The 10,947-nt window shown below is 54.1% G+C and overlaps 1 protein-coding gene across 1 annotated transcript; it reads right to left on the reverse strand.

Moving 5' to 3' along the window:
• Nucleotides 1-657: 657 nt before the first annotated feature.
• LOC129327737 (E3 ubiquitin-protein ligase TRIM7-like) lies at nucleotides 658-9,456 on the reverse strand. The gene is made up of 5 exons (XM_054976496.1): nucleotides 9,281-9,456; nucleotides 3,419-3,534; nucleotides 1,326-1,352; nucleotides 913-1,197; nucleotides 658-732 (listed from the first exon to the last, which is right to left on the reverse strand). The coding sequence occupies exons 1-5, from the start codon at nucleotides 9,454-9,456 to the stop codon at nucleotides 665-667; spliced, it is 672 nt and encodes a 223-aa protein (XP_054832471.1). The 3' UTR covers nucleotides 658-664.
• Nucleotides 9,457-10,947: the final 1,491 nt, after the last annotated feature.

Genomic DNA, 10,947 nt, shown 5'->3' on the forward strand with positions numbered 1-10,947 from the left:
GTTGGGTTCCAAAGAACAGTAGGCTAATTTATGGCAGAGAGCTAAAACAATGTATAGCAAATGAGCAGTGTCCCTGTGTCCCTCATTATAAATAAGTTGCAGCTTTCTCTCTCTTACCCCCCCCCCCACTTCCTGAAGTTGCAGCTCTCTGGCAACAAATAAGGATGGAAGTTTGGAAGGAGGGTACAGGATTTCAGCTGTAGGTGGCCATGCCTATCAGTAATGGTCACCACAGCGACAATTGGACTACACTTCCTCCCCCAACTTCTAGCAGCCCAGGAGTCATTGCTGGCTATGCCTATGGTATCTGCATACCCTTTCCAGCAACATTTCCACTCTTCTCCTTCCTGTGGCATCCATGTGCCCATCCTGAGTGAGGGCAACCAACTGGTGACATTTGCCCTCAGTGAGGACATTACAATGGTTTGATTGATTGATTTTCTGGCATTATGATATCATCACCTTGAAAATGTAAGGAAGAAGCAGCTTTGTTTTGGCTTTTAGCTGCACTGGAGCAGCTGCCCTGGTTGTTCTCATACCTACTTGTATGCAAACAAGCAAACATAAAAATCTAATCTGGAAACTACCCAAACTGACTCTTTGAAAACCAGATTGGTAAGTGTGGACATTCCTAAACGGGAACGGTGATGCTTACCCTTCACATTCAGCACTTTAGTTTGGCCCCTTTCCATACACGGAAAAAGGGGCAGATCCTCTCTCCAGAGAATGAAGCTGAAAGGAAAGCAAAGATCAAATCATTCTTATCGCCGTCAAAGAATTCCACACAGCCCTTTCCATAATCCAGGGACACCCGGATCTTCCTGAGTTTATGTCTCAAGGTCAAGGGGGTTGACTTAGGGGAAGTAAAAGCCAAAATTTGACAAGGTGAAGAAGAGTAACTAAATGACTGACCCACAGCCCATAGCCCCTGATCAGGGCTTATGTGGACAAGACCTTTCTTCTGGACAGTCTCCTGCGCAACTCCAATAGCCCACCGTCCTAAATTCTCTTCCACTTCCACCAACCACCAATGTCTTCCTGAAGTGAACCTCTCCTGGCCCAGCACACACATCATGACATCAAATCTCTGAGGGGTCTCAGGCAGATGCTGACATTTGCTCCCCCTCCGCACACTCTTCAGATCCTCAGACAGAATGAGGAAGGGATTTGCCGTGTCTGGATCCAAAGTTACATCAACTGCAGGGCAGAGAAATAAAGAAAGGCGAGTTAAATCAGGAAAAGGCTCTTGAGACCTGATTAAAACACTTGAATAAGGGGCTGCTTCTGAGGACAAACACCCCCCCCCCCAATTTCTCATTCCTTACCTTTGTTTAGTGCTTGATTCAGAAACTCTGTTATGTAAGAGAAAAAGCGACAAATTAAACCATATATAGCAATGTTTCCCATCTAGTTAAAAAAAGCTCATTCTAGTCCTCATTGACTTCCACTCTTTGGGATTATTGGCAGAGGAGTAGACATCAAAATTACCCTTTTCATTCAGGGCCTGCTCTAGAGATTCTGCTACATGGAAATACATGGTGGCATAGGCTGCAATCCCAAGAATGCTTTCCTGAGAGTAAGCCCCACTGAATAAATTCATCTGAGTAGACCAGCTTGAGATTGCTTCCGTAGTTTATTATTACAATAGGGAAGTGCAGAGCACCTTGATTAATACCCTGAGAGCCCCCTGGCTTCAGAGTAAACACTCTAGCCTGGGAACTAAGCAATAAGTTCCTCAGTGTTCCAGCTGAGGGAGACAAATAGGTGGGACAATGACAACCATTTGCTCATCTGCCAGAAAGGGGCAAGATAGATCACTTTTGGGATATCCTGAGTTATTGCAATAAACACTGAGGACATGCTCTGAGTTATGACTGGATAAAGGGAAGGGTGAGAAGCATGTGGAATAAGACTCCTAGTACAGGACAGGTAAAGGTGTAAGGTAAAGGTGTGCGAACACCAGGTCCGGGATAGGTCAAGGATAAACCCTCCAAGCTGGAAAAATTGAAAGGTTTCACACATTGTGTGGAGTGCAAGCTAAAAACTGAAAAACTGGGAGAAATACATGCCTTGACCAGCATGTATTTCAAAGTTTCAGCCTTGTTTGTACTCTTTCATTGGAAAGGAATATCAAGGTAAAGCCAGAAACTGGTACAACCTAGTTAACCTCACAGTTGGTTTCTTTTTGTAAATTTCGGTAATACTTCTGTTAATGTTCTGATCCTAAAGCCCTGTGCTCCTAGAAAGCAGAGATGTAGGTTAGTAAATAAATATTTTTTCCTTCCAAAGATCTCAGATGGTGACCAAAAGGTTCTTATTCAAGTGCCTGGCCATTTATTTATGCATAGACCAAAACACTGGACTGGGCTAGAGAATGAGCAGGCAGAAGAAAGGGCAATGTTTGGCAGCTAGTGCACACATGCAAGTCACTGCTTGAAGCCACTGATAGCAAGGGAAGGGCAGATGAGTTTAAGTGGTGGCAGGTTAGGATTAGGGATGAAGGGCCCAAGTGGGTGCAAGTCGCCTCACACTCACAGATCTCCACAAACTCTTGGATACTTGTGGGAAAAGGAGGGAAAGGAGGGTGATGGTGGATCACAACACATATAAGCAGATATTTGCAATCTTAAAGGCTTGTCTGGTCTTGGTTTTTAAGGGTTAAGAATGTTTTGATTTTACTGATCTGTTTATTATTGGATATTAGATATCTTACTCTGCCACCCTAAGCACTGTTACACTTTTCTAAACCCACTGACTTTAAAGGACTAAGAAGGGTGCTTAGGATGACTCTGTTAATTCTGTTGGGCCCAGAGTATTAGTAGAAAGGAGTGTACATGAAAATACTTTAGAAAAAGACATAAAATATACAGCAATGTGACGTTTCTGTCTAAGACACATCTCCCCAAAACTCTTACACAAACCCCCTCATTATGTACATACATGCCATCAAGTGGCAACCGACTTATAGCAACCCCAGCAGGGAACTTCCAAAGCAAGTGAGAAGCGGAGGTAGTTCAAGATAAGAATGAAGCAAAGGTAGTTTGTCATTCCCTCCCTCTGCAGTCTTCCTTGGTGGTTCCCCATCCAAGAACCAACCCTACTTAGCTTCTGAGATCTGACAAGATGGGGCTATGCCATGCCACCTTTCTTCCCCCCTCAGCATTTTAATGAAGGCTTTGAGGCATGAATTAATGCTTCTGTTTAAAGCTGGTTAGGAATAACGGAAATGAGGGAAGCAATGTAGAAGGTCATGAAAGCAGGAACAGGGGGCAGCAGAAATTGGGTAGGAAGATGTCTTCCCAAGCATTTCTCAAGGAAGCTTGCTGGGGAAGCCTGTTCCTCTTTAACCAGGAATGGTCTTTCCCTGCAACCAAATAAGCCCTTCTTAAAGATCTGTCTCTTTCCCCTCCTGTCTTACCTTGGCAATTCTCTATAGCCTCTTGTAGAGCTGAATGTTTCTGAGAGGAAAACCAGAGTCTTTCTTCCAGCCCGGGAGACCATTCCACCAGTGTTTTCTCTTGCCCTTTCTCATGCCTGAAAGAAAGAAGGTTCGGTTCAAGGAGGAATGAAAGAAGACTGTCCCCCTCCCGCCGCATGCTTCTTCACCCAAACTGGTACGGTGGGCAATTAATCAGGTGGAGATCTACGTAAGAGCAGCTGGCCTAGCTTGCAGGCTGAAGCTCTTTCATGCTAGCAGGTTCTTTTGTATTCAATGTAACAGTTGAAGAGAGAAAAAAAAATCTAGATTATTTTTCACTGAGCACTGCAGTAGAGGCCTGTTGCTCATGAGTGATGGAACAGGCGACTCAACATGTCTTGGCTGTTGGGAGGCACTGTATCACTCTCTTTTTGTATGTGTTACTCTCTTGATAAATAAACTGCTTCTCTCTGTCTAAGGTGGGAATGCCTTCTGACTCCCACCTTCTCTCTTTCCTTTGGGAGATTCTCTTCCTTCTTTGCCTTCCAAAGCGGGATGATATATCTTTCAGAGCTCCTGCCATGAAGGCCTAATCTACACACTCACATCCAGTCTTGATGCTGCACAAAGTGGCTGTTAGTATAGGGAAATGACCATTGAGACTAGGACTTGCTTTCTACTTCAAGATATCGCCGTGAATGGAATCTAAATAAACTGTAAATTCTATCTCCTCTACAATTTAATTGCCTGAAGATTAACTACAGGATGTTGGAGAAAATGCTTCTGAGTGGGTAACTCTGCTACCAAACAAAATATAACTATTTCTAATAACAAGAAAGTATTCCAGCTTTGCAGGTATGAGAGTTTCCCTATCACATCTCAGGTGCATCAGTCAAGCAGTAGTTTGCTTTTTGTGACTGGTCGGACAAGGAAAGGCAAATGGAAACAATGTGAAATCCACTAGTGCAAGTCAGACATCATTACTCAGAGGCAAAATCCATGCTTCATATGCAGAAAATCACAAGCTCAGTTAAAAGAATCACATGAAGCTCCTGGTCTATCAAGGTCAGTACCCTGCCTGATGACAGCGCTCCCAGGTCTCAGGTCTTTCATATCACCTTTCAATCAGAGATACTGGGTATTGAAGCTGGGCCCTTTTGCATAGAAAGCAAGTACTCTGTCACTGAGTCACTTCCACAGTCTTGGGAAAGGCCTTTGGCTCTGAAAATCAAGCCACATGATACTGTGACTGAAATTCCTGGTGTCTAATTTAATGCTAAAAAGTGTGTGCTGGTATGCCTAGGGCGGAGGGGTCTGATCACGTCCACAGTCTCTGGTAAGGGACTTTTCTTTGTCTCTGTGTCATTTGCCCCACTGAAAATACATCTCTTGGGTCAATTTAAACCCTAACAGGAAAAAAGATAACTATAATGAACTATTTTGATTGGGAAAACAGCCCCAGTGGGGCAGGGGGAGAGTTAACTCCCTCTATCCCCAGTACTAGAACCCTGATCTGTATCCCATCCCTGTGAAAGCTTTTAAAACATGTCTGGTTTTCCAGTTAAGGAACACAGTGGTGGGCAGACACTTGCAGTGGAAAGCCTTTTAGCCCTTCCCAGAACGTAAAGTGTCAAATCATAAGGACACAGCAGTTCCTAAGCAATAGGTTAAATATTATTTCAGGATCCCTCATATAGGATCCTCCTGAGAGAATAAACTCTTTTTAAACTGCGCTCAGCAGAGCCTGTGACCTGTTTTACAGATGAGTGTAGTGTCCGGGGTCAGCAGCCCAGCCCCCGGACTTGCTGACAGGCAGCGGCAGGGGGCAGCCGGGAGACAGCAGTTCAACCGCTCTGTCTGGCAAACAGAGCCAGAACCTGCCTGCTCCAGGGGGAAGGGGAGAAAGGCCAAAGCCTCAGAAGGCTGGAGGGAGCAGGGAGAAGCCAGCTAGTCCCACCCCCCAGGGGGAGGAGAGGGGGCTAAGCAGGCTAGAGGAAAAGGGCCAAGGCAGGGGGAATAGGGACACAGCAATAGCCCAAACAAAGCCCTTACCTTCCAAGGAGGAGAAGCAGCCACTACAGCCCAGAGCCACACCCTGGCTAGACAACAGCAGCCTGGCTCAGGAGGTGCTAGGAGCCAAGCCCCTCCAGGTGGAGCTGCCACAGGCATTCTGGGGGAGGAGATGGGTAGCCCCGTCCGGCATCAACCAACAGGCAGCACTGAAGCTGGCCAGGGCAGCTCCTCGCGAGCAAGGCCGGCCAGGCTCAGCAGCACAGAAGCCAGCTGGGGCAGCTCCTCGTGAGCAAGGCCAGGCAGGCTCAGCAGCACAGAAGCCAGCTGGGGCAGCTCCTCGTGAGCAAGGCCAGGCAGGCTCAGCAGCACCGAAGCCGGCTGGGGCAGCTCCTCATGAGCAAGGCCAAGGAGACCTCAGCCGGGGATGGCTTGCATTCAATCCCACCCTGCCAGCAAGGCAAGGAAGCCAAGAAGGGATTAGTGGTAGGAGGGAAACACCTGAGGGAAGGCACAGCTGGGCCAAGTCAGGAGAGGGCACAAGCCTAGAAGGAGGGCGGGGCGGGGAAAGGAAGCCCTATATAAGGTGGCTAGGAAGAGCTCTGGGGTGGTGGGTGTGAGTGAGGAGTGATCATGTGGAGTGAGAGCAGTAGGATGCAAGGGTGGAGGCTTGGGGGAGAGTTCTGGAAGGAGGTGAAGGAGGATGCAGGGGATAAGCAGGCCAGGTTGAGCAGGCCAGCGAGTGGACTGAGAGGGAGTCTGGGTGAGGTATACCGCCCCTCCTTCCACAGAGCAGGGTCCTGCAGAATCCCTGGCCCCCCTGTGACGTCAGGAGCAGACCGCCCAGTGCCACGCCCAGCGGCAGTCGCGGCAAGCCCTGACAAGTTGGTGGCCCGTACGGGGAAGGTCGTTCCAACGCAGGCGCCAGGTGAGGGGATGCACTCCAACGCCATGGCAGAGCTCAGACCATGGCTAGAGGCACACCTGGACGAGATGTGGAGGAAGCTGGAGGCAACCTTCCGAGCAGCTCAGGTGGAGCTAGCACAGGCAGTGGAGCACCAGATACAAGCCTGCACCCCCGCAGCCACCCCCCCAGTGGTATGCGCGTTTGCGTGGGAAATTAACCCACCAGCCGGCAAGGTGGTGCAGGGTCTGTGCACCACCGTGAGAATAGGACGGCAGACCCTACAAGCCCTATTGGACTCAGGGAGTGCAGTGTCAGCAATTCGTTCCCAACTCATCCCAGCTGACACCCCAGTGCACCGCTGGGTCCCGGTGACAGACGTGATGGGCCGCACCCAGCCGTACCCTATGGTCTGGATCACAGTGGAATACCTGGGAGCGCTCCGCCGCCTGGAAGTTGCCAAGGTAGCCCACTTACCGCTCCCTATGCTGCTGGGGAGAGATGCACCGGGGTTCTCAAGGCTACTTAGGGAGGCAACCGAGGGACTGGCAAACCCACAGGTCGCCCCAGCGCTGCAAGTGGAGGAGGCCCCCGACCCGGACGAGGGTCCCTCTACCAGACCAGGGGCAGGCCCGCAGGCCAAGGACCCAGTGGGACCCCCGGCCGACCGCCCCTTCTGCGAGGCCCAAGGGGCAGATGAGTCCTTGCAGCGCTTGCGGGAGACAGCAGCTCGTGAGGAGGACCGAGTGCAGGATGAGCGGAGGTCCCAACGGCTTCCCCGCATTGAGAAGCAAGGAGGGGTGTGGGTCCGCCTAGCCCGTGCCCCAAACGGCCAGGGAGAGATCCGCCAGCTACTGGTGCCGGCAGCTTACCGGGCAGAAGTCCTCCGCACGGCCCATGAGCATGCTTGGGCCGGGCATCTGGGGCACCACAAGACCCTGAAGAAGATCCTCGAGCAGTTCTTCTGGCCCTCCGTGAACGCGGACGTGAAGGCCCACTGCCGCTCGTGCCCCACCTGTCAGCGGGTGGCAGCCCGGCGCCCACCAAAGGCTCCCCTCTCCCCGCTGCCCGTCATGGAGACGCCCTTCCAACGCATCGCGATGGACTTTATCGGCCCACTGCCACGCACGCCCCGGGGCCACCGCTTTGCCCTGGTGATCGTGGACTATGCTACACGATTCCCTGAGGTCATCCCGCTTAAGACGATGCAGACCCCGGGGATGATACGAGCCCTGTCCAAGCTTTTTGCCATGGTGGGACTGCCTGATGAAATCTTGACAGACCGGGGGGGGCCGTTCCGGGCCAAAGCCATGCGTCAACTCTGCCAGAATTTGGGGATCCGGCAGATATTCACCTCGGCGTACCACCCTCAGACCGATGGTTTGGCAGAGCGTCTGAACCAGACCGTCAAGGAAGCCTTGAGGAAGATGACACAGGACAAGCCTCGACAGTGGGACCTATACATCGACCCCCTCATGTTCGCCCTTAGGGAGACCCCGCAGGCGTCCACCGGCTTTAGCCCCTTCGAACTGCTGTACGGGCGCAAGCCGCGGGGGATGCTCTCTCGGCTGGCGGAACGGTGGGGTCCCCGCACCAGCAGCCCTGCTCCCCCCATACCGGAGTACATGAGCCAGCTCCGCGAGCGGGTGCAGCAGTCCCAGGCCGAGGCCAACCGCCAGCTGACCCACGCCCAGACAAAGCAGAAGTCGGCCTACGACCGGGGTGCAAGGATGAGGACCTTCCAAGTTGGAGAGAAGGTCCTGGTACACCACTCGGTGTTCCCACGGGAGGAGGGGAACCCATGGAGGGGCCCTTACCAAATTCGGAGGGTGCTGGGCCCCACCACCTATGAGCTGCAGTGCGGGCCAGGCCGACGCCGATGCAGAACCCTGCACGTGAACCTGCTCAAGCGGTGGCATGAGAGGCCAGAGGACGGGTGCGTCTTGGCTGAAGACCCCTTAGACCTCCCAGACAGCGAGCTGCCATGGACCGCTGACGCCCCAGAGTTCGAGGAGCCGAAGGTGGATCCACAGCTCAACCCTGCACAGAAGGCCCAGCTACAGGCCCTGTGGAGGCAAGTGCCCGGGGTCTTTTCAAGACGCCCTGGGGTCACGAACCTGGTGCACCATGCCATCCCCACCCAGCCGGGGCAATCTGCACGGGCAACCTGGCGGCCCATCCCCCGGAAGCAGTGGGAGGCGGTGGATCGGGAGACAGAGGAAATGCTGCGCCTGGGGGTGATTGAACCGTCCCGAAGTGAATGGCGCAGCCCCATCGTATTGGTGCCGAAGCCAGACGGTTCGACTAGATTCTGCGTCGACTACCGCGAGCTGAACAAGGTGGCCAAGTTCGACGCGTACCCCATGCCCCGGGCGGATGTTCTGGTGGGGCAGTTGGGGCCCGCACGGTACCTATCAGCCCTCGACCTAACAAAAGGGTACTGGCAGGTGCCAGTTCGCCCCGAGGACAAGGAAAAGACAGCCTTTGCCACCCCCCGGGGCCTCTTCCAGTTCCGCCGCATGCCCTTCGGCCTCCATGGGGCAGCGGCTACCTTTCAGCGACTGGTGGACCAAGTCCTGGGGGACTGTCGGGACTTCGCAATGGCTTACATTGATGACATCGTCATCTTCAGTCCCGACTGGCCCACCCACCTGCAACATCTGGAGAGAGTCCTCACCGCGCTCCAGAAGGCGGGGCTGAAGGCCAACCCCAAGAAGAGCCACTTGGGGTTCCAAGAACTCAAGTACCTGGGGTTCGTCATAGGGGGTGGGCAGGTCCGCCCTCCCCCTGAGAAGGTGGCCTCCATCGGGGATGTCCCCCAGCCTCAGACCAAGCGTCAGCTCAGGCGGTTCCTGGGGCTCCTCGGCTACTATGGGCGCTTCATTCCCCATTTTGCATCCCGCGCAGCCCCCCTGACAGACTGCCTGAGGAAGGGCAGCTCTAGTCGCCTCAGCTGGACACCAGAGCGGACGGCCGCCTTCCAAGACTTACGCACCGCCCTGTCAGACACCACGAAGCTCTGGAACCCCGACTTTGAGAGGCCCTTCATCCTGGCAACTGACGCGTCGGCCTCGGGCCTCGGGGCGATCTTGATGCAGGAGCGAGACGGGGAGAGGGTGCCCATCTTGTTCTTAAGCCGCAAGCTCCAGCCAGCGGAGCAGAAGTATGCCACCCTCGAGAGAGAAGCCCTCGCCATCAAGTGGGCCGTGGGGGCTTTAAGATATTACCTGGCCAATAACCCCTTTACGCTGGTGACGGATCATGCACCGCTCCAGTGGATGCACCGCATGAAGGAGCATAACCCCCGCGTCCTGAGGTGGTACCTGTCCCTGCTGCCGTACCGATTTGCCATCACCTACCGTCGGGGGGCCAACCACATGGATGCAGACTTCATGTCACGGCTCTTCGAGCCAGACCCCCCCGAGCCGACATCCAGGCTAAGAGGGGGGGTGTGTCCGGGGTCAGCAGCCCAGCCCCCGGACTTGCTGACAGGCAGCGGCAGGGGGCAGCCGGGAGACAGCAGTTCAACCGCTCTGTCTGGCAAACAGAGCCAGAACCTGCCTGCTCCAGGGGGAAGGGGAGAAAGGCCAAAGCCTCAGAAGGCTGGAGGGAGCAGGGAGAAGCCAGCTAGTCCCACCCCCCAGGGGGAGGAGAGGGGGCTAAGCAGGCTAGAGGAAAAGGGCCAAGGCAGGGGGAATAGGGACACAGCAATAGCCCAAACAAAGCCCTTACCTTCCAAGGAGGAGAAGCAGCCACTACAGCCCAGAGCCACACCCTGGCTAGACAACAGCAGCCTGGCTCAGGAGGTGCTAGGAGCCAAGCCCCTCCAGGTGGAGCTGCCACAGGCATTCTGGGGGAGGAGATGGGTAGCCCCGTCCGGCATCAACCAACAGGCAGCACTGAAGCTGGCCAGGGCAGCTCCTCGCGAGCAAGGCCGGCCAGGCTCAGCAGCACAGAAGCCAGCTGGGGCAGCTCCTCGTGAGCAAGGCCAGGCAGGCTCAGCAGCACAGAAGCCAGCTGGGGCAGCTCCTCGTGAGCAAGGCCAGGCAGGCTCAGCAGCACCGAAGCCGGCTGGGGCAGCTCCTCATGAGCAAGGCCAAGGAGACCTCAGCCGGGGATGGCTTGCATTCAATCCCACCCTGCCAGCAAGGCAAGGAAGCCAAGAAGGGATTAGTGGTAGGAGGGAAACACCTGAGGGAAGGCACAGCTGGGCCAAGTCAGGAGAGGGCACAAGCCTAGAAGGAGGGCGGGGCGGGGAAAGGAAGCCCTATATAAGGTGGCTAGGAAGAGCTCTGGGGTGGTGGGTGTGAGTGAGGAGTGATCATGTGGAGTGAGAGCAGTAGGATGCAAGGGTGGAGGCTTGGGGGAGAGTTCTGGAAGGAGGTGAAGGAGGATGCAGGGGATAAGCAGGCCAGGTTGAGCAGGCCAGCGAGTGGACTGAGAGGGAGTCTGGGTGAGGTATACCGCCCCTCCTTCCACAGAGCAGGGTCCTGCAGAATCCCTGGCCCCCCTGTGACGTCAGGAGCAGACCGCCCAGTGCCACGCCCAGCGGCAGTCGCGGCAAGCCCTGACATGTAGAACAAAAGAAATAGAGAGGGAGAAAGAGCCGCATACC

This window comes from Eublepharis macularius, chromosome 4, assembly GCF_028583425.1.
Source record: "Eublepharis macularius isolate TG4126 chromosome 4, MPM_Emac_v1.0, whole genome shotgun sequence".
Lineage (NCBI taxonomy): Eukaryota > Metazoa > Chordata > Lepidosauria > Squamata > Eublepharidae > Eublepharis > Eublepharis macularius.